Genomic DNA, 23,714 nt, shown 5'->3' with positions numbered 1-23,714 from the left:
AGGGTTTCACCATGTTGATCAGGTTGGTCTCAAACTCCTGACCTCGTGATCTGCCCACCTTGGCCTCCCAAAGTGCTGGGATTACAGGCATGAGCCACCAAGCCTGGCCACAAGTGTATTTTTAAAGGCAAAAGGGGGGACACGGAGTGGGCTGGTACAAAGTTGTTGGTCAGGAATTCTCATTGATTTACACTGAATAACACTGATTAGTGTTGGCTATCCATTGTTAAGCTGCAGGGTGTGGGTTATAGTGTCTTGTGTGGTGTTATTAGGATACTTTATAGCTACTTGTGGCAATAACAAGCAGTTTCAAAAGATGAATACATAGCTCAAAGAGGGGAATAGGATGTGATTGCAGTCTCATTTTAATGCCTCTCTGGGCCTGATAATGAAAAGGACTTCATTCCTCAGATAAAAGTTTTTTTTTTTTCTTACTGTATGTGGCCCATGAGCCAAACGTGGCCTGCTGCCTGTTTTTATAAATAAATTTTACTGGTACACAGCCATGCTCATTTGTTTACATGGTGTGGATGGCTGTTTTCCTGCTACAGAGACAGAGTTGAATAGTAACAACAAAGACTGCGTGGGCTGAAAAGCCTGAATTATTGCCGACCCCTAGATTATAGCACAGCATTAGGGCACTGAGCCTCCAGATCTGGCCCATTCCTAGCTTCTGGGGCTGTGGGCAAGTTACTCAACTCTTTTAAGCTTTAGTTTCCTCCTTTATGAAATGGAGGATAATGAGGATTAAAATTTTTAATTAGATAATATATTTAAAACGAGTACTGTCCTTGCCCCCATGCCCTGCAAATATTGTGGACAGGCCCATCAAACCACTTAGCACAGTGCCCACCACACAGGAAGTGCTCACTAGGCACACAAACATATAATGCAGCTAAATATTTGTGTTGTTAGCTTCCTTATTCTTGTCTTCCGCCACTTTGTGGCCATTGCTCTGGAGTTGTTGGATCCCAGTGTTCTCCTTCCCCTTTGTTCTGCCAGATGGCAGCTCTGTTCCTACAAGGAGGCAGAAAATGACTATTGAGATGTCTTTTTTTTTTTTTTTTGAGACGGAGTCTCGCTCTGTCGCCCAGGCTGGAGTGCAGTGGCGCGATCTTGGCTCACTGCAAGCTCCGCCTCCCGGGTTCACACCATTCTCCTGCCTCAGCCTCTCCAAGTAGCTGGGACTACAGGCGCTCACCACCAAACCCGGCTAATTTTTTTTGTATTTTTTAGTAGAGACGGGGTTTCACCATGGTCTTGATCTCCTGACCTCATGATCCGCCCGCCTTGGCCTCCCAAAGTGCTAGGATTACAAGCATGAGCCACCGCGCCCGGCTGAGATGTCTTGAATGTAGTAATTGGGAAGAAAGTAGGTGACGTTGTGTGATGAGGTGTTAGGAACACAGGAATCAGCTGGTCAAGTCAAATCCTCTACAGCAGGACAGCACATGGAGGGTGGGCTCTGGAATCTGAAATTCCTGGGTTTATATCTTTGCTCTATTATTTATTAGATGGATGACCTAAAAACCAAAAAGTATCTGTGCCATGTCTGAATCAGTTTAGAGATTTATTTTGCCAAGATTAAGGACATGCCTGGAAGAAAGGCACACAGAGTCACAGAAACAATCCGCAGTCTGTGCCTTTCTCCAAAGATGATTTTGAGGTCTTTAGTATTTAAAGGGGAAAAATAGGCTGGAGGGAAAAATGGGAATGTATGGTCACATGACTGAATCCACACGTTGCCAGAGAAAAGGAGCAGATGGGGAATAGTCAATTATGTATTCTTCTCATGCTCAGTAAATCAGCACTTTACATAAGATAAGGTGAACCTAGAGTAGCTATCTGTGGAGATAGTTAAGCTTTTATCTGTAGGGTATTTAATTAGGAAAAGAGGAAGTCAAATTGTCCCTGTTTGTGGATGACATGATTGTATATCTAGAAAACCCCATCCTCTCAGCCCAAAATCTCCTTAAGCTGATAAGCAACTTCAGCAAAGTCTCAGGATATCAAATCAATGTACAAAAATCACAAGCATTCTTATACACCAATCACAGACAAACAGAGAGCCAAATCATGAGTGAACTCCCATTCACAATTGCTTCAAAGAGAATAAAATACCTAGGAATCCAACTTATAGGGGATGTGAAGGACCTTTTCAAGGAGAACTACAAACCACTGCTCAATGAAATAAAAGAGGATACAAACAAATGGAAGAACATTCCATGCTCACGGGTAGGAAGAATGAATATCGTGAAAATGGCCATACTGCCCAAGGTAATTTATAGATTCAATGCCATCCCCATCAAGCTACCAATGACTTTCTTCACAGAATTGGAAAAAACTACTTGAAAGTTCATATGGAACCAAAAAAGAGCCCGCATCGCCAAGTCAATCCTAAGCCAAAAGAACAAAGCTGGAAGCATCACGCTAACCGACTTCAAACTATACTACAAGGCTACAGTAACCAAAACAGCATGGTACTGGTACCAAAACAGAGATACAGACCAATGGAACAGAACAGAGCCCTCAGAAATAATGCCGCATATCTACAACCATCTGATCTTTGACAAACCTGACAAAAAGAAGCAATGGGGAAAGGATTCCCTATTTAATAAATGGTGCTGGGAAAACTAGCTAGCCATATGTAGAAAGCTGAAACTGGATCCCTTCCTTACACCTTATACAAAAATTAATTCAAGATGGATTAAAGACTTAAATGTTAGACCTAAACCCATAAAAACCCTAGAAGAAAACCTAGGCAATACCATTCAGGACATAGGCATGGGCAAGGACTTCATGTCGAAAACACCAAAAGCAATGGCAACAAAAGCCAAAATTGACAAATGGGATCTAATTAAAGAGCTTCTGCACAGCAATAGAAACTACCAGCAGAGTGAACAGGCAACCTACAGAATGGGAGAAAATTTTTGCAACCTACTCATCTGACAAAGGGCTAATATCCAGAATCTACAATGAACTCAAACAAATTTACAAGAAAAAAACAACCCCATCAACAAGTGGGCGAAGGATATGAACAGACACTTCTCAAAAGAAGACATTTATGCAGCCAAAAAACACATGAAAAAATGCTCATCATCACTGGCCATCAGAGAAATGCAAATCAAAACCACAGTGAGATACCATCTCACACCAGCTAGAATGGCCATCATTAAAAAGCCAGGAAACAACAGGTGCTGGAGAGGATGTGGAGAAATAGGAACACTTTTACACTGTTGGTGGGACTGTAAACCAGTTCAACCATTGTGGAAGTCAGTGTGGCGATTCCTCAGGGATCTAGAACTAGAAATACCATTTGACCCAGCCATCCCATTACTGGGTATATACCCAAAGGATTATAAATCATGCTGCTATAAAGACACATGCACACGTATGTTTATTGCGGCACTATTCACAATAGCAAAGACTCGGAACCAACCCAAATGTCCAACAATGATAGACTAGATTAAGAAAATGTGGCACATATACACCATGGAATACTATGCAGCCATAGAAAAGGATGAGTTCATGTCCTTTGTAGGGACATGGGTGAAACTGGAAACCATCATTCTCAGCAAACTATCACAAGGACAAAAACCAAACACCGCATGTTCTCACTCATAGGTGGGAACTGAACAATGAGAACACATGGACACAGGAAGGGGAACATCACACACTGGGGACTGTTGTGGGGTGGGGGGAGGGGAGAGGGCTAGCATTAGGTGATGTACCTAATGCTAAATGAGGAGTTAATGGGTGCAGCACACCAACATGGCACATGTATAGATATGTAACAAACCTGCACGTTGTGCACAGGTACCCTAAAACTTAAAGTATAATAATAAATTTAAAAAAAAAGAAAAAATGAATTAAAAAATTAGATTTCAACTAAAATACACACAGCATTAATGGGTACAAACTACGAGTTTATATTCTTCTGTGTCCAAGTGGCAGGCAGGAAGTTTCTCTGTTGGCGCATAGATGATGTGAGGGACCATGTAGCACCAACCCAAAGGCTTTTAGAGACGTAATGCTGATATACAAAGTGCTACTCAGATAACATGTGAACCCTGTACCTACCGGTAAAGCTAGGCATATCAATACAGCTTGTCTGTGATGAGCTCCAAGTTGTGAGGCTCAGGAGTCGGCCTGTGGTAGATTTTCCAAAGTGTAAGGGCTTCAGCTGGCCCTGGAAACAGACAACAGTCCTCCTTGGTGACCAGCGTCCCTTCCAGGACCTGTCACAGAGCTTTCAGACACTTTCCCTACAAAGCTGTGATGTGACCTGCTGCAGCATAAACTCCAAATTTAGGCACATGATGCCAATAGGGTCATACAATGACTGTGACATGAGGGAGCTTGCGTCAGAGGATCCATTCAGGACCTAAGAGCTTATATGTGGGACTTCTCATGATGCCTACAAGATGACTCTATCATTCCCTACACTGAAGAAATAGCAAGAAATATTTCTACAAGAAATAGCAAACATGCTAATACAGCACTTTAGAGAACTAACATGTTAATGTTGTCCAAGGCAGGGGAGTTTCTATTTGTTTCTCTAGAACAGGAGAAGCTTCATTTGAAAGTTAGTTTTGTAGGAGATAATTCTGGGGGGAAGCCATTGCACCCCCAAAGTAATTCCGTTCCTTCCACCCTGTTTTCCAGCATGGGCTACTGCATCCTTTTTGTGCATGGACTGAGCAAGCTCTGCACTTGGCTGAATCGATGTGGGGCCACCACCCTGATTGTGTCCACTGTGTTGCTGCTGTTGCTTTTCTCTTGGAAAACTGTGAAACAGAATGAAATTTGGCTGTCAAGAGAGTCCCTATTCAGGTATGACTAGACAGATAAAAGTAAATATCTTCCTGTTTATTTCTTTGCTTACGAATTGTTTCCAAACAAATGAGGTAACATGGGCCTGGCAGTATTTACTAAGGAAAATTATCTTTAATAAAGTTTTAAATGGAAGATGTAATTTTATGTGGGATTTTAACTTTAGATTTTTAAAATGATATATAAAACTTAACATGAGCTCATTCTAAGTGGATTTATGAAAATAAGGCTCCGGGAAGGTTTTTGAGTCTGTGAATTCAGATGGAAACAGTTTTAATGAAGAGCGGGGCTGTAAAATCAGCTATAAACAAAATGAAACCGAGAAGCCTAATTTCATTGTTCAGTCAAGTGCATGTGAAAAGTGAGCACACAGCCAGAGGGAAGAGAAATGCAGTATCCTTCTTTAGAATATTCCAGCATGGTACGTTGTGATCTGTGACCTAGTTGCTTTATTTTGAACATTGATTTTGAACATTCTTTGAGACTGCCACTCATGATGCTGTGTTTCTGGGGCATAGCCTCACTAAATGCCGCAGCCCTGGCGACCTTCGCCTGGCTCTCTTGGCACTGCCACACCTGACACCCTAACAATATTTGCCCAGTCTTCCAGGAATCCCCAGTCTGGGCCTCTTCCAAGCTTCTGTCCTCACTTATGACCTGATTGGTCCATTTAGTCAGCATGATTTTTTCTTAGTTTCCTGATTAGCTGGTACCCAACACTTATTCTTTGGGGGCAAACAATTGAAGCAGAGCTAATATCACTTAAGAAAAGGGGAAAGTGTTGGAAGAGGCTAGGAAAGCATACAGAATTGAAGGGAAGGGAAGAACCCGGCACACCCAAGACAGGAAACAGGCTTGTGGAAGATCTGTCTTGAGCACCCTCTCAGAAACAAACAGGTAAACTTAACACCAGTTTGTCGGATCTACACATCAAAGTCCTAGGAAAAGAAAGCTTTTTGGCTGAACTTAAGATTAGTCACATGCCTGCCCCTTGTCCCTAGCAAGGCACTGAGATGACTGATCTGATCAAGAAGGCTCCTCTGAGTTCCATGGAGGGAGCTACGGCAGGCAGAGCCCCTTGGGGTTCCACCCAGACTTCTCAAAGTGAGGCAAGAGGGAAGTTCCCAGCAGGAAATCCAAGCACTGTCAGAAGGGGGAATAATCTCTGGGCTGCCAAATATGAATGAATGAATGAATGAACAAATAAGACAAAGGTTCACTGCACTCTTCTACTATTTTAAAATAATGTATTTGATTTTACTTGGCAATTTGACATTTTTAAAAATATAAAACAAAAAGTCAGTCTGGCATGCATGTCTGATTATTTTATTTATGTATTATTACATATCATTGTCATGATCGTCGTTATGATCATGTCAGTGGGTACTGTAGGGAGCTCGATGTAGAGTTTTTTGTGTGGATTTTTTTCAATGCATCTTTTTTTTTTTTCCACACAGATCTGCAAAATCACTCTTAGGTATCAGATTCTATTAAGTCCCTGTCATACCCCTTTCTATTAAACACAATTCTCACAGCCAACAACAGACTCATTCCTTCCTTCTGCCTCATGCTAACTAAGGTCATTCTGTAAACACAGGAGTATTTAAGTTCAGTAATATAACTTCCTCCGAGTCTCTGTTGGCATCGTTTTTTCTTCCTTTCTCTTTCAATAGTCAGAGCTTTTATGAGAATCTTTAAAAACAATTCTGCCCTGTGTTAAACCTTTTGCCTGAATAAAGGTACTAACAGTGGTTGTATTTTCTAATGATGTTGACTGCTTAATCAGAGCACCTTTGGGAATGGATTTTGGCAGACTTTACAGCTTTACTCAGACCCTTTACAGCTGATGCCAAAGATGTAAAAAAAAAGAAAAAACTGACCTTGCATCCAGAAGCTTCTATTGTTTTAGATGGAAGTATGTAGTATCTTCACATCAATTGATTTCTAAAACACAACCATTCCACATTTGTGCTGAAAGAGATATTGCAACTATAGAGGCCTTTGGTGGTCAAATCAAATTTTGTGTAATGTGCAAATCAAAGCTATTGAGATTTTCTAGAAATCTTTGCCTGTTATCATTTATCTATGACCTGAGAAAACTTTTAAGAATCTGAGACTTTAAAAGACTGTTAAGACTGTTCTTTTTCCTTCAAGGCCAGAACAGATGTTTTTGTGAATTCATTTGTGCTGAGTAATGTTTAGGTCAGTCAAACAAACATTTACTGAGAATCTCTGAGGCACGTTAAGGTTAGTGTTTGGGCGCAGGGTATGGAGTTAGACTTTCTGGCTCTACTCCAAGTTCTGCCATTGAATAGCTGTGTGATCTTAGGCAAGTTACTTAACCACTGTGTGCTTTAATTTCTTCATTTTACAATGTAAAATACTAGTGTTTATCTCCTGAGTGTAGTGTAAGAATAAAATAGTATGTGAAAGATGCACAGGACAGTTTCTGGCATGTGGGAAACACTGTGTAAGGTTTTCAGACTATTACTGTGCAGTGTGTTCTAGGATAAGACAGAGAGAGAGAATGTGCATAGAGGAGCTGGGAATCTGCATGGGTGGCAGACACATGAACATATTTCATTATAATGTAGTGTTAAACCCAGAACACTATATAAGTACAGGTAGGTGGGTAGGTGACTAAGACCAACTCAGGCCGTCAAGGATCATGCTCTTGTGGGTCTGAGCTGAGTATTAAAAGAGGAGAAAAACCTAAATTAGCCATAATGGCCCCAAACAGGAGCCAGCTGAGTTGAGTAAGAAAAATTTACAATAATTCTAGAGATGCTGATGCCCTTGGCAGAGACTCCATCTTCCCCTCTGTTCCAAACAATAAACCATAGACCATTCCTAAAACATATGGCCTCACTGAGGCCTCTCTAATTATGTGGGATGGTTTTGCCTGGCCATGCTATGAGCAATCTTACAGAGTATCTTAAGATAGAACTTTGTGTTGGAGAAAATACAAATTTTGGTCAAGCTCCAGGTTTTCCACCTGAGGCCTCCTTTTACACAAAAGATCCCACGGCGTGATGTGTTTTTAGGAGATACAGATGCAGGGTTCCTGCACAATTTTATCTTATTTATTCATTTATTTATTTTTGAGACAAAGTCTCACTCTGTCACCCAGGCTGGAGTGTAGTGGCGTGATCATGGCTCACTGCAGCCTTGACCTCCCAGACTCAAGCGATCTTCTCACCTCAGCCTACCGAGGAGATGGGGCTATAGGTGTGTGCCACCACACCCGGTTAATTTTTTTTATGTTTTGTAGAGAACAGTTATTACTGTGTTGCCCAGGCTGGTCTCTACTCCTTGGCCTCCCAAAGTGCTGGGATTACAGACATGGGCCAATGTGCCTGGCCCAAACTTTTTCTATCAGCAAGAACCTTACACACAAAAAGCACAAGAACCCAGCACTTGTGTATCATCAGAGGTGTGGACAGGGTAAATTGTCTAAGCTGAAATAGCCTTTACAGAAGCCAAGATTTGAACCCAAATCTGGTATAAAAATCAAAAGGTGCATAAACTTTGCCATGCCTATATTTTACATTGTGTTTTAACCTAAGCTAACTCAAGTATAAGCAGAGAGAGAGAGAGAGATTTATGATCATAGCTGCAAGGCATATTTTCTTTAATTCTTACAGTAAGAAGCTGTTTTATATGCTGAACTGGTAGGTGGATCACCGCATAGCTCTGGTTGGGCCTAGTGACAGTCCAGAACCCTACATTTGTTTGGAGTAAATAAATACCGTAATAACATAATTTTATTAGATTAAACCCTCTTCCCTCTCCTAATCTTCAAAATACCTAGAAAGGGACAAACATATTTCCTTTTGCATCCAGCTCAGGATCTCTCTAAATCCCATTCCTGAACTGTTGAAGTGATCCACGGACCAGCAATTAACATTTATGGCCTAGATCATCTTCCTACTCTGTAGAAAAAACAGTAGTTCTCTTTCCCCTTCTCTGAATTGCTGAGGCAGAGAATTTAGAATACCTCCCAGGGAAAAGAATATAAACCAGGTACTGACATATTCTTTTGTAAAGGTCAGATAGAAAATATTTTAAGCTCTGTGGGTCATACAGTCTCTTTTGCAACTATTTAACTCTGATGTTGTCTTGGGGAAAACACTAAAGACAAAATGTAAACACATGGACACATTCGTGGCCCACAGGCTGTAGTTTTGCTTGCCAATCATATAAACCTTGTGATAGTGAAATTCTAATGTTATTTTGGTCTTATGGTACTGATTTGGTTAAGCATCAACTGTTGATCAACTTCAGGATTGATTCTGACCATTTACTGGCCGTGGCTGAAATATCTGCTCAACGATTTATTGGGTCTGTAACCTTACAAAAAGGTCTTAATCTCTCTGAGCTTCAATTTCGTCATCTGTAATATGGGAGGCAGAGTAATACTACCTTTTTGATAAGTTACAGCAAGGACTAAAGGAAATGATCCATGGAAACTGGTGCTTAGCCCAGCACTTGATTTAAAGTAAGCATTCCATAAGTACTGTCCCTCCTGTGTGTGGTGTTATAAAATCTCAGGTCAAGGCAGGGGTCAAAACTGAGGAGAATCACAAATTCTTCTTCCTTTCCTTTTTGCTAACCTCTGACTGAACACTACGAATATTTTTTTCATGTTTGTTTTGCAATTAGGAATTTGGGGATAGTCCTCCTGACCTATTGTCCAATGATGCCAACAAAACAAATTGATGTTCTAAAACCTTGGAGATACACCTGATTAAAGCAGCTTTTTTGTTATTTATCAAGTCTTCCACAATAAAAGGTGTGAGGGAGATATGTGAAATGCATGGATTTAAAATCCTGAGTTGAAAGGGAGATGTTTATTTATAATCACTGTTGTAATTATTAACAGGGTTTGCCTTCAGCCACATAATTTATGAATATTATATTTCTCTGTGGAATAAATATGGGTAAAGCTGGATGTTTCCATGATAATAACTGGAAGTATGAAATTGGAGCATCAAAAAAGCAAACAGGGAGACTATTCCTGGAGGGAAGAGTGACCTGGCCAGTTAAGTTCCAGGGAAAGTGTTGCCTTTGGCTTGTTATTTTCCTTTTTTTCACAAACTGTTCATTGTGAAATGAGAGCCTAGAAAAACATAGCAGAAAAATATCACAGAGAGAACATAAAGGTCAAAACCAACGATGGGAAAAAGCAGTGTGTTCTTAGGATTTCAGTGACTCCACCCACTTCTGCTTGCCTGTTAGGAACCTTATTGCTTCCTCTTACCATTATGAAACAATGCCCTGATCTCGGCAGAGACCATGTTTCCACAGACCCAATTGTCTATTCCTTGGGTGGGACGTAAATTAGAATTACTGTGCTAATCACACAGAAAAAAGGATCAATTTCAATAAATATGCCAGTTGTATTCATTTCTATAATCACAGTTGCCTTCAAAACTTACTGCTACCATGCAATATTTAGTTCTAGATAGAAAAAGTCAAATTTTCCTTAATAGAAATTTGATTATTAAAGCCATTACTAATACGCTTACCTGGATCTTGCCAATATGACTAAATTTATGTTGGATACTGTCATTTGAAAAATTATATTAAAATTCTAGCAACCTGTCATACAGTTTAGTTGCTTTTTAACATTCAAATAAGGAGATTTTATAAACCGTAAAGGTATCACAAGTGAAAGATAGTGTTAGGATTTTAGCACCCACCCCCGAAAAGAACTATCCATAATCTATATAGGAAATGCCTTTGGCTGTCATAGAAATGCAATACTGTCACTTATGACTGGACCACTGATCCTGTTTAAGGCTTGGCTCTCTCTTGTGTAAAATGAGAGGAAGACAAAGGGAATGAAATGGTCACCAGGGATCCTTTGGGTCCTCCTATTCTGTGTGGTGCAAGGATTCTGATTCCGTGTACCATAGGAGTGAGAAGTTCTCATTAGGCCATAAGGAGGATGTTTCCTTCTTGGCTACTGGATGCCTCTTAAAAGCAGAGGAAGGGACCCCATTCTAGTACATGAGAAGCATGAGTATTTTCCTTTGTCTGCAGCAAGTTTTGTTCAGAGAACAGGACAAATGTAGATCTCGTCTCATCTCAGCCCCAAAGGAAGCCAGTTCAGAGATGTGGAACCCCGTCATCAAAGTTTAAGTGAGTGAACACAGAAGAGCTCTTTGTAAATGGTAAAGCACAAGATAGATGCTGATCTCTGTTTTTAGCAAAACCTGGAGTTGGCTCCCCTGACAGGTTAATACATTGCCCTTCACTAGATATGGTAAAAAAGAAAAAAATTTAGCATCTGTACATTTAAAAATATACAACCTTCAGGCTATCTTATCAACCTCAGCTGGTGCCAACATTGGGCATTGCTGGTTCTCCTTAGGTATTCTCCATGCAGCCAGAATTTCATCAACACCGTTTATGATATTATTTATCCTTCTTTCAGACAGAAAATAAAATAGAGAAAAAGAAAAAGGAAGCAACCCTCTTTATTCCATGTTCTTTCTTTTTCCTTTTTTTAATTGTATAAAATTAAGGTGTACAACATGTTTTGATATGCATATCCACAGTGAAATGATTACTGCAGGTAAGCAATTTAACATCTCCATTATCTTCCATAGTTACCTGTTTTTTTCTTTTTTGTATTAATAGTAAGGGCACCTAAAATCTACTCCTTTTGCAGATTTAAAATATACAATACCATATTCTTAGCTATAGCCCTCTTTCTGTACATGAGATCTCTAGACTTAGTCATCTGCATAATTGAAAATTTGTACCCTTGGACCTATATCTCTTCATTTCCTCTCCTCGCCACACCCACTAACCATTATTCTATTCTCGTTTTCTCTGTGTTCAATTTCATTTATTAAGATTTCACATATAAGTAAGATCATGCAGTATTTTTCTTTCTGCGTCTGGCTTTACTTAGCATAGTGTCCCTCAGCTTCACTCATATCGTTGCAAATGGCAGTATCTCTTTTTTAAGGCTGAATAATATTTCATTGTGTGTATATACCACAAATTATTTATCCATTCATCTGTCCATAGACACTCAGGTTGTTTCCATATCTTGGCTATTGTGAATAAGGGGAAAGCTCCTCGACATTGGCCTTGGCTATGATTTTTTTGATACAGCACCAAGAGCGCAGGCAGCAACATCACAAATACACAAATGGGACTGCATCAAACTAAAAAACTTCCACACAGCAAAGGAAACAAGCAAAAAAGTGAAAAGACAGCCTGTGGATTGGGATGAAATATTTGCAAACTGTATATCCAATAAGGGGTTAATTTCCAAAATATGTAAGCAACCCATACAACTAAATTGCAAAACAAACCCCACAACTAATCTGATTAAAAATGAGCAAAGGACCTGAATGACGTCTTTGAAAAGAAGATAAGCAAATGGTCAACAGGTGTATGAAAAGGCGCTCAGCATCACTAATCATCAGGGAAACGTAGATCAAAACCACGATGACATATTACCCCAGAACTGTTACGACGGCTGTTATCATAAACAGAAGAGATAGCAAGTGTTCGGGTGGATGTGGAGAAAAGGGAACCTTTGTACATTGTTGATGGGAATGTAAATTGGTCCAGCCATTATGCAAAACAATGTGGAGGGTCCTCCAGAAATTAAAAATAGAATTACCATGTGATCCAGCAATCCTTCCTCGGCTGTTTACCCAAAGGAAATGAAATCAGTATCTCAACGAGATATCTGTACTCCCATGTTCACTGTGGTGCGTTTTAAATCTCTGAAGCAGCTGTAAGTGTGGGGTCTGCTGCTTTCAGATGGTCTGTTTCTTTTGGCTGTTCTATGGCTTCACAGTGCCCATCAGATCCCTCCTCTGGAGAGGTCCTCAAGCTCCCAGCCAGTGGATTTTAGTGGGGTAGTCTTTGTTCGGTCCTCAAGGGCTGTTATTTCAATAAAAGCTCAACAAAAGTTGAGGTAGGGGTGGCGCCCATCTAAAACGAGGAAGTATGCCCTAACATACTTCCCCAGCGGCTTTAACACATTGTATGGAATTCTTCTCTTAATCTGACCTTTAAATTAAAAATTAAATGTAACTATGTAATCTGAGACAGGTAGTGCATTAAAGTACAACTGCCCAGAAACTAGGTTCTCATCCTGAAGTCCTTCCTCTCTCTCATCAGTTGTCTGCCTGTCTCATTTAATCCAAATAAGTTGCAGGAGTTTTTTTTCCAAATAGCCTTCAAATCCATCTATGTTTTATCATTCCCCCTGCCACCTTCCTTCAGGTGAGAGAACAGAAACTCTAGAACCAAACTCCTCGGGTCCAAGTCCCATCCCTACCACTTGCTAGCTGTGTGATCTTGTGGACATTGTTTCTGAAGCAGCTACAAAGGATAAAACAATCCCTTCCTGCTCCCACCCCTCCTCGTATCATCTTCAAATTGTTGGTATCACCCCAGGCAGATGGGCCCCAGGGTAGACGACAAGCATCAGTCAGAAAGTAAACCCTGTAGACGCAGCCACTCAGTGGCGTTTGGACAGCCTTACTCTTGCTGCTGGCCCTCCATCATGATTAAGAGCTTGGGCTTTGGTGATTGATATGGACTGAATGTTTGCATCCCTTCAAATTCGTATGTTGAAGCTGTAACCTCCAGTTTCACTGTGTCTGGGTATAGGGCCTGTGAGGAAGTGATGAGGGTTAAATGTGGTCACAAGGGTGAGGCCCTAATCCAGTAGGGGTGGTGCCCATATAAAACAAGGAAGAGGCACCAGAGCTTTCTGTGTCTGTGTGCACACACCGAGGAATGCCATATGGGTCATAGCTAGAATGTGACCGTCTGCGAGGCCGGAAGAGAACCCTCATCAGAAACCAAATCAGCCATAACTTTGATCTTGAACTTCTAGCCTCCAGAATTGTAAGAAATAAATATCTCTTGTTTAATCCACCCACCCAGTCTATGGGTTTTGTGTTTTGTTATGGCATCCTGAGCAGACCAGTACAGTGACCATTTAAACTAGGTTTTTAATGTCTCTCAGAAAAGCCTCATTTTCTTATCTGTAGAATAATTATATCTGCATTTGACAAAAAAAAAAAAAAAAAAAAAAAAACTGGCCCAGGCTTAGTATAGGGAAAGGTTAATTTCCAACAAAACTTATTGGTAGGGAGGCCAGTCTATAATGATCCTTTTTGTAATGATTTATTTTGGTAGACAATCTCAATTAAAAAAAAAAAAGAAGGAAATCTATAAGCGAATGAATGAATGGAGGAAGGAAAAAACTGAATCGACATGAACATGCAGGGCTATTCTCCAAAGAATCAACCATCACCTTATCCTGCCACCTGCCACCTCTGCTTCCTGGATGTCTCCTGAATCCTTCCGTTCCTCCCTATGGCCCCTGCTGAAATTCTGACTATTCTGTTTCTCTCGTCTTCTCTCTGCTCCACTCCCATCCCCTCCCTTTCCCCTTCCTCCCTTTCCCTCTCCTCTCCTCTCTGAGGTTCCTCAGCAGTCCCCCAGGAGGTCTCCATGCACTGCAGCTAGAAGACTGCTCAGTCCTTCTCTTTTGCTACCCTGTCCCTCACTTCTCTGTTGGAGACTTTGCACTGATTCTCTGCTGCTCTTCAGATAACCCCCCAAGAAGTCTCCACTGTGACTCACAGAGCCCATTAGACTCCCTCCACTCTAAGACTTAGCATGATCCAGCCACTCTGAATTGCTTCCAGTCCCTCAAAAGCCCCATGCTCTGTTTTCTTGGGGGCCTCTGCATAGGACATCCTGCTGCCTCTTCCTCCAGAGGCTAATTTCATTTCTTCTTATCCTGAAAGTCTCAGCTTCACCTTCACTGCCTTCTGGAAGCCTCCTCTGATCCCATTCTGGGATAAGCATGCTGTGCTTCCTTGATACCCTGCTCACCTATTGTTACATGTCATTTTATAATCCCCTCCTCCTACTTCTTCACCCTCATAAACTCCCTGAGGGCTGGGACTCTAACCATATTGTATCCCCAGCGCCTGGCACAGTGTGTGGTACTGAAGAGACTCTGTGTAGATGGTAAACAACTGTACCATTTACTTCAGCTTAGAGAAATGCTTGCAAACTGATTTCATCAAATGATCTCACTTCTGGAATTGATCCTTTTTAATGATTCTGCTTGGGCCTACATTAACTTTTGCCTTTTTTCCACCACTTTCGTTCATACAGATTATATGAGGGCCTGGCATGTCATAATTATCTCAAATAAGCCTGACTTTATCACCCTCCATTGTTGAGTAACTAAGGACTTTCTGAGTCCCCATGTATACTCCTAGATCTGGAAGTATGCTGTGTTTTCCTTTCAACACAGCATCCCCGAGAACTGTGCAATACCAAGGAGGAAGCGATGACCTTGTAGATGGGAGGGGAGTGAGAGAGAGTCTTTCACACTAACCAGTTGCATGGGTTTCCACATTGAAGGAAACAAGAATGGCGAGAAAGAATAAAGAGAAAGAAGACAGAGAATAGAGGACACTGCGTGTTACATCTCATGTTTTCTAGAGCAGGTTGTGGTTATGAGCTATTCTCATTTTACGAAAACCATTAAATCTTTTTTTTTCCTCTGGTTCTTTATTGTGCACTGAGAGATCACTTAGGGTGTTTCATCAAGTCTCCATGAAAAAGAAGCCTGCTCCAGAGACAGATGCAAAAGGAAGAAACGGCTGGCCCAATGCTGCAATTCTCCCTAGAAGGAAAACCGTTTGTAATCAGCCTCGGCAGGGCCTATCTCTGCAGCAGCCCCAGTGTGGGTGCATCTGCCCCTTGCACCATAAATTAGGAAAGCCAGATTGGCTTGTTAATTGCAAGGTTGTGTGTGTCTCATGTTGTACAATGTGCTCTCAGGTATACCATTGGACCCTCCTATGCTCCCAAAAAAAAGCCTCAGGAATTGTGACAGAGCCTTACCCAGACTCCAGCTGTGTCTCTGGCACAACAAAGGTCCTACGTTTGTATGCTAAGGGCATTTTGTTCATACACAGTTAGCATGCTTGTTCAGCTACACATAACACTCTACTGCCTCCGTTGTTTTCTATAGAAAGCAATGTTTAGTAAATTATATAATTTATGAATTTTGGAAGCCTTCTTGTAGGCTACAATGCCTTGTTTTAGAATACAACGGACATTTCAAATACAGGTTCATGAAACTGAGTATAACATAAAGGAATCTGACAATAATATTCTTTGTTAAATAATTCTTTTTAAACATTTATTCATTTTAGGTCTGGAGTTCAAACCCTGCCCCACAATGCCAAGGTTCACTACAACTATGCCAATTTCCTGAAGGACCAAGGTCGGAACAAAGAAGCGATCTACCATTACAGAACAGCTCTCAAGTAAGCGCCACGCAGGGAGGGTGTTGGCCTTGATGCTTCAAAGACCGTTGTTTATTTCACTTGGCCCTCTCAGTATATGGAGGGGGAGTTTGTTTGTTTCTCTTGACAGTAAACTGATCCTTGGAGGTGGGGTAGCTTTTGGACTCTAAGTCTTTTGGCTCAGTGTTCAAGTCTGCTATTAATGCAATAACTCTACCTTGCATGTAAGTCTTGGTGTTTCCTTGTAAAACTTTTCATTGCGTTCAAGAATGAACTCACAGTTGAATATATACGTGCAAACAAGAGTTGGTTGTCAAAAACATACTGGTAAGTTCTCATGATATTTATTGCAATGAATTTTAATGGTATGCATATAGAAAGCCCTAGACATCCCATGCCTGAAAGTATTTCCATGAAGACTTTTGAGTATGGAAATTAAATGTCCTGAAAGTTGTATTAAATAGAAAAAAAGTGATAAGACAATTGATTACCACGTTGGGGATACATTAATTTTGTGTGTGTGTGTGTGTGTATTAACATTCTCCTTCTAGTCTTCCAATGGAAGAGAGAATACTATACATATCCTTAGATATGGCTTCAAGAGAAACTAAAAATTTAAGTTCTGCCTTACTAGCAGCAATCTGCTAGTATCAGAAGCGTAAGTACCCAACTAGCCAGTCAGAAGTACCCAACCAGCCAGTTATAGTAGCTGGTTGGGTACTTCCACTTCAGGTACTCTTTTGAATTGCAGCTCTGACTTTCAAGATGGTTTTCTGTGAAACATCCCAGATAATACATGTACTTAACCTTCAACACATGGAGACATAATAACTAAATATAGCCTGGCGATCTCCAATTATAGGCAAAATAAAGCAAGGTTGATCCTCTCTTTTATTAAATACTATGATGCTCACAGAAGCCTTTGAAGATGTTTTCATGCCTCCACAGATTGGCTACCTACATTTGGTTGAATTTTCTGAAACGGTTTCACTTTAGGATATGCTTAAAGTACGTCTACCAACCAAATCATGCATTTCACTAAAGTGTCTGCTAGGATTGTCTCAAGGCTTATTTTGACAGTGTCATTGTTACATTTACACAAGCATATTGCTTATCAATCAAAATCTTTTAGACTTTAGGACCTGTTACTTAATATTTAATACGGCAAATATGGCAGAAGTTGGTTTTGTTTTTGTGTGTGGGTTTTTTTGTTGTTGTTGTTGGTTTTTTTTTTGTTTTGTTTTGTTTTTTTTTTGAGACAGAGTCTCGCTCTGTCACCCAGGCTGGAGTGCAGTGGCATGATCTTGGCTCACTGAAACCTCCACCTCTAAGGTTCAAGTGATTCTCCTGCCTCAGCCTCCCAAGTAGCTGGCATTACAGGCATGCACCATCATGGTCGGTTAATTTTTGTATTTTTAGTAGAGACCAGGTTTCACCATGTTGACCCGGCTGGCCTTGAACTCCTGACCTCAAGTGATCCACCCACCTCAGCCTCCCAAAGTGCTGAGATTACAGGCGTGAGCCACCACACCCGGCCTAATATGGCAGAAGTTTTAAACCGTAGATATCAAGTTTGCTATCAAATATTTTCCCAAATATTACAAGAAACATAAGTTCCAGAGGAGTAATCTTATCAAAGCTTTTTGTTGAAGAAGTTTTATATTACAGAATAGAAGATCATTTTTAAGATTTAATCAAGAATTCTATTCTTTCATTGGAAGACAGCTTCCAAAATGTTCATAATGCTTATCTCTGGTGGGTGAGATTATAGATTGATTTTTTCCTTTATAATTTTTTGTGTGTTCCAGGTGTTCCACAATGAACATCTATTCCTTTTGCAATGAGGAAATGTCATTTTTTAAAAAGCATAGTCCTTCAAGGGTACATATAAAGTATGTTTTGGCTTTAATAATTAATTAATATTTATCACTTTTAGATGGCATTCTTGAAAGGAGGAAAAGGGCAGTAAGTTTGCCTGAAACTTATGTGGCTGGTAGGAAATGTATCAGTATCTTTTTAATTGGTTTTATTATAACAGACTATTTTCTGTCAAGTTCAAAAAGAAAAGTAAGGCAGACCCTCAGGCATAACTTAGAGCAAAGGTATAAATTAAACAAAATTCTCTGGCAGTTGATTTTACAGAATTATAGTAGCTGGTTGGGTACTTCCATTTCTTTGCTGTGAAACAATACAAATAAATGTTTGCTTCAGCAACTGTGCTTCTGGAAGAAATACGTCCCTTGAGACCTGGGGAAAAACAATTAAAGCTATAAATATATTACATATAGTAATTAGTGAAACAGTTTATGCTTTCAGACTCGATTCAAAATACTTCTGGTTAAAAATACCATTTTTGTGTGGATACCTCTGTGGTGAATTTTCAACGGATGTGGGTGTTTTTGTTGTTGTTGTTGTTGTTTTTTAAGAAATAGATTGTCACTCTGTGTTAGAGGGAAAAGGAAAATACCAGAGCTATTCATCATTTTGATGATTATTTATCCTTGGTGACTGGAAGATTGCCTTTATTTTGATGTTGCTATTTCTTTGTGGAAGTTGCTGAGACAGGGATTCCTCTCCCTCCCAGCTGCTCCACCTCTGCTTCAACTTTAGAGTATCTGATGTTTTTCATATTTGCACACAGCAAGAAAGAGAGTGATTAGGGAAATGCAAGGTTAAAGGCGCTATTATCTGAAATCAATTCCAGCAATTATCCATTACGGTTATAATGACTGAATAGATCTCAAAGGCAATGGTGAAATTAATCATAAGGGCTGTACCTATACCAGTCTCTTTTTGGCTGGCTTACAATGCTAAAAATAGCACTATAATAAGTTAGTAATTATGTATGACATGAATATTCTGCTTCTTTTAAATTTTTTTATTTTTTGAATAATGCAGAAGTCACTGACTTCTCCTTCGTCTTTACCTCATTTATAATATTTCTGTAGTATAAAGAAAATCTCCCCTGGAAAATATTGCATCTAAGGTCGTGTATTCAGTTTAAGATTCAAATCATCAAAGAAAAATGTCAAAACCCTTTTCTTAAATCCTCAACAAACATCAAGTGTTAGCTTTGCTTTGCTGTGAGGGGCAGCTCTCACATTTATAACTCCTGCAGTAATATAAAGCTTGGGATTATCTATGTTGGAGATTCAGAAAACCACTGGCAGATCTACCGTAGGCCTCCAGAGCTCTCTGACCGTTCAGTTACCCTGGAGAAGGTTTCTAACATTCTACCTTGTGTGATGGGAGTAGAAAGTCCAGAGACCACCCAACAAGTCAGCCCTTCCTACACAAAAACTCCCAAGAAATGCCTCAGCTAATAAGCCCCGAAAGAGAAATAGTGATTCTCCCTGAATAAAGTCAAGATATTGATGTGCACTTGGCCATGTGTGTACTTTGTCAAATAACTTAAAAAGTCGGTTAAAAATGGAGAATCATAAAACAAGCAAACTCTTGAGTATTTTATTTTACCCTGAAATTTCAAATGTACATCCATTCACCAATCTTCTGATGTCAAATCAAATCCTTCTCTTTAGGAATCTTCTGATTAGAATCTGCAAAAGCCACCTCCATAATTCATTGCTATGAGTCTCAGTTTTGATATTTAAAACTGGAATAAAAATTTAAAGAGATTTGCAATGTAATTTGAGTAGACTGAGATTTTTCGGATTTTTCTCCTCCAGTCTTTTACAATTATTTCACTCACATCTAATTCAACGGTGATTTTTTGAACTTCTTTCCTTTTTGAGCATTTTCAGAGCATTTACTTATTTTCCATAGAAATAATTCCTTTTCACACTTAAATTCTATCACTTTGCAAGACCAGGCTCTTTTCTCCCGGTGTAACTAAATTTTGTATTGTGCTTTTAATGCTCCTATACAAAAGAAATCTCCACTCACTATTTAATTGCCTAACACATGGGAAGGGGTAGAACTAAAATCTTTCTGATTAGAATGCTTAATGCATAACATAGAGACTTATTATGATAATAGTGCCTATTGATATAATTCTTTGTATTCCCTCCCGTATGGATCACAGGAACTTCGTAAGGACATTGCATTAGACTGCAATACATGTATGTGGAAAAAGAAAGTAATAAAGGATTGAGTACTGAAGAGACACCATATCATTAGAATCTAAAGAAATCTAACCATGTCTAATTAACCAATGTTTGCTGATGTCTTGAGTGTATCAGTAAGACTACTTTATTATAATTCCTTTTAATAATGCTGTTTATAAAACTATTTTCTGTCACGTTCAAACAGAAAAAATAAGGCAGACCCTAAGGCACAGCTTGGAGTGAAGTTTGAACATGTTTTAAAAATCAGGAGTCAATGAGTATTTTAAAAAGTCCTTCACACAGCCTATTTTAAGTGAACATTTAAGATAACTCTCTTATGACTACAGGTGGACTTGGATACCAGCTGCCATGTATTTCTGGGAGGAATTAAAATTTCAATACCATTTGTTAGCCAGGTTTAACAAGTGGAGATGTGTTCTTCAGCTGATATGGTATTTTCACGTATAAAAGCTCAAATATGCTTTCTAATATCACAAGTAGACACGAAATTATTTTTTTGTTGCTTCTTGTTGATGAAATTACATTCACACTATATACATGCTGTGTTAATTAAATCTGGCAGTTTTATTCATAAGCTCAGGAAATTAAACATTATTTCATTTAGAAAAAAAACCTGAATTTAAGTCACATTGTGGCCATACTTATGAACTGAATTTCAAAATGAAATCTCCATAATTTGTTGTTAGAAAAGTTTCACTTTCTCTGGCTATCTAAGACCACTTTTTCATTTTAAAAACTCTCTTATGTATGGTTCCCCAGAAAACAGAATCCAAGGCAAAGATTTGCAAGTAGGAAGTTTATTAAGGAACACCCTCGGGAACACCAGGGCAGCAGAAGAGAGGAGATGTTGAGTAGAACGCAGTTCCAGCAGAGGCCTCAGCTGATCCCATGGGGAGCTCTGGAACTGGGATGTCCCCTTAGAGCTGTCATGAATGGAGGCAAGAGATTTACGTTTAAACCCCCCTTTCAACCAATCGCTGCATCCGGGACGGGAGTCTGGCCTTGGGGAGGCAACTCCCTGAGGCTGAGAGCAATGTCCAGAGAGGAGCTGGACTCTGAGCTGCCAGCAGCCAACACTCCTAGCAGCCGGGAGAATATGCACTTCAGCCTTGAAGGGGAACTTTAAACCAGCTGTGATTTCTTGTATAAGTAAATATGGCAGGTTTAGCAAAATAGGGTGAGATTTTCTGTTAAAAATGAGAATAGGGATGCTGCCTACTGCATAGGGTTGGAGGATTACAAGATAATTCATATAAAAGACTTAAAGCAATATCCTTAAGCAATGAGGGAAATGACACCCTCAGTAAATGTGACTAACACACACAGAATCCGACCACCTCCTTCCACCTCCACTGTCCCCTCCACCTCTCACCTAGACTGCAGCAATATGCTCCTAACTGGTGTTGTGGTTTTCACCTTTGCCCTGCTTCCCTTCAGTCTGTTCTCAATATAGCAGCCCCAGGGATCTTCAGTGGGGTGGCCTAGCACTTTGAGAGGTCAAGATGGGTGGATTACATGAGGTCAGGAGTTCAAGACCATCCCCGCTGGAGCCCCACTCACAGCAATCTGGAGCTCCGAAGGCTCCAGCCACCCCACCTCACTCACAGGGAAAGTGGGAGGCCCTGCAGCAGCCTCCATGCTCGCCCTGCACCGCCTGCCCCCTTACTTCCCCTGACCCACCTCCTGCTACTCTTCTTGCTTACTTGGCTCCAGACACACTGGGCTGCAGGCACATGCATGCCAGCCACATCACCTTCCTGTTTCAGGGGTTCTGCGTTCTGTTCTCTCCTCCTAGAACCCTTTCCCCCTTACCTCAATGGCTGCCTCCCTCACACCCTTCAGCACTCCTCATATGTGTCATCGGCTTCTCCATGAGGCCTCCCTGGGCCACCCCACTGAAGACCACAAGCACCACCAGCATCCCCTATTCCCCGTCTTTGCTTCATTTTTCTCCATTTATCACCCTCCGCTCTACTCACCTATCATTTTGTTAATTGTCTGTGTCCCTCCTCTACCCAGTAAACTGCACGAAAGCAGAAATCTTTGTCCTTATCCCCAGCATGAAGGAGAGTGCCAGGAACATGGCACTGAGTAAATATTTGTTGAATAGAACAATGCTACATATAAACTTCTTTATACTGTGGTTTTTTGTGTTTGTTTTTTGAGATGGAGTCTTGCTCCTGTTGCCCAGGCTGGAGTGCAGTGGTGCAATCTCGGCTCACTGTGGCCTCTGCCTCCTGGGTACAAGCAATTCTCCTGCCTCAGCCTCCCAAGTAACTGGGATTACAGGCACCTGCCACCACGCCTGGCTAATTTTTGAATTTTTAGTAGAAGCGGGGTTTCACCATGTTGGCCAGGCTGGTCTTGAACTCCTGACCTCATGTGATCCACCCATCTCGACCTCCCAAAGTGCTGGGGTTACAGGCGTGAGCCACTCCACCCAGCCTTATACTGTGTTTTTAAAGTATGTGAATTACCTAGAATGTTTTAAAAGGTAACTGAGGTATAATGTAAAACCTAAACGCCATCAATAGCAGAAGATCCTAAATTACTTCTATCTTTTTCCTCTTCCTGGGTGCTAGATTGGCAAGGGGTAGACTTGTGATGGATAATTTCATGTCAGCTTGGATGGGCCATGATACCCAGATATTTGGTAAAACATTATTCTAGATGTTCCTACAAAGGTACTTCTTGGATGAGATTAACATTTAAATCAGTAGACTTTGAGTAAAGCAGATTATCCTCCAGAATGTGGGTGGGCCTCATCCATCCCGTTGAAGGACTTAACAGAAAAAGACAGACTTCCCTGGAAGGAGAGGAAACCCTGCCCACAGACTGCCTTCTGGATTCTAACTGCAGCTCTTCCCTGGGTCCCCAGCCTGCCGCCTACCCTGCAGATTTTGGACTTGCCAGCCCCCACAATCATGAGAGCCAGTTCCTTAGGATAAGTGTCTCCCTAAATGTAAATATACACATCCTGTTGCTTCTGTTTCTCTGGAGAACCCTGATTAATTCAGATTTTCCTCTTTTACTACCCTGCTCGTCTTTCACGCCTAAGGCTGATCTCTTCTTTTCTGCTCAAGGTTCCATAATTTCCAATTTCTCAGAGCTTATTTATAATCCTCTGTTTAAATCCTTTGCTTCCTCCCCTTCACCTGGCACTTTCCCATTAATATTTAAATATTCTCTAGTTGCTCCTACCATCAAACAAACAAACAAACGAACCGAGCCTGTCTGTATCTCTTGTTTTCCTCCTCCTGCCATTCATCTGTGTGCTTCCTTATCTCCTTCCTACCTTTCAAGTGTCAAAATTTCCCAGAAAGTTGCAATGTCTTCCTTATTTTCTCTCATTACTCAACTGCATTCTGGCATCAGCTCCCTCCCCACCTGTGAAACTGCTCTCCCCAAGGTCACCAGCTACCTCCGTGCAGATAAAGCCAGAGGACCATGCTTGGGCATCAAATTACCTAACTCTCAG

At 40.6% G+C, this 23,714-nt stretch overlaps 1 protein-coding gene across 6 annotated transcripts in view; it reads left to right on the top strand.

The window, feature by feature from the left end:
* TMTC1 (transmembrane O-mannosyltransferase targeting cadherins 1) overlaps nucleotides 1–23,714 on the top strand; it is a 282,362-nt gene that overhangs the window by 193,507 nt on the left and 65,141 nt on the right. For all 6 annotated transcript variants that reach the window (XM_055280247.2, XM_055280243.2, XM_055280245.2 and 3 more), the window contains 2 exons: nucleotides 4,666–4,833; nucleotides 16,059–16,172. In XM_055280247.2, the coding sequence (XP_055136222.1) occupies nucleotides 4,666–4,833; nucleotides 16,059–16,172 (282 nt within the window). The remainder of the gene's footprint in view (nucleotides 1–4,665; nucleotides 4,834–16,058; nucleotides 16,173–23,714) is intronic.

Source organism: Symphalangus syndactylus, chromosome 5 (assembly GCF_028878055.3).
Source record: "Symphalangus syndactylus isolate Jambi chromosome 5, NHGRI_mSymSyn1-v2.1_pri, whole genome shotgun sequence".
NCBI lineage: Eukaryota > Metazoa > Chordata > Mammalia > Primates > Hylobatidae > Symphalangus > Symphalangus syndactylus.
The sequence above is the reverse complement of the archived record's forward strand: the minus strand, read 5'-3'. Positions and strand labels throughout refer to the sequence as shown.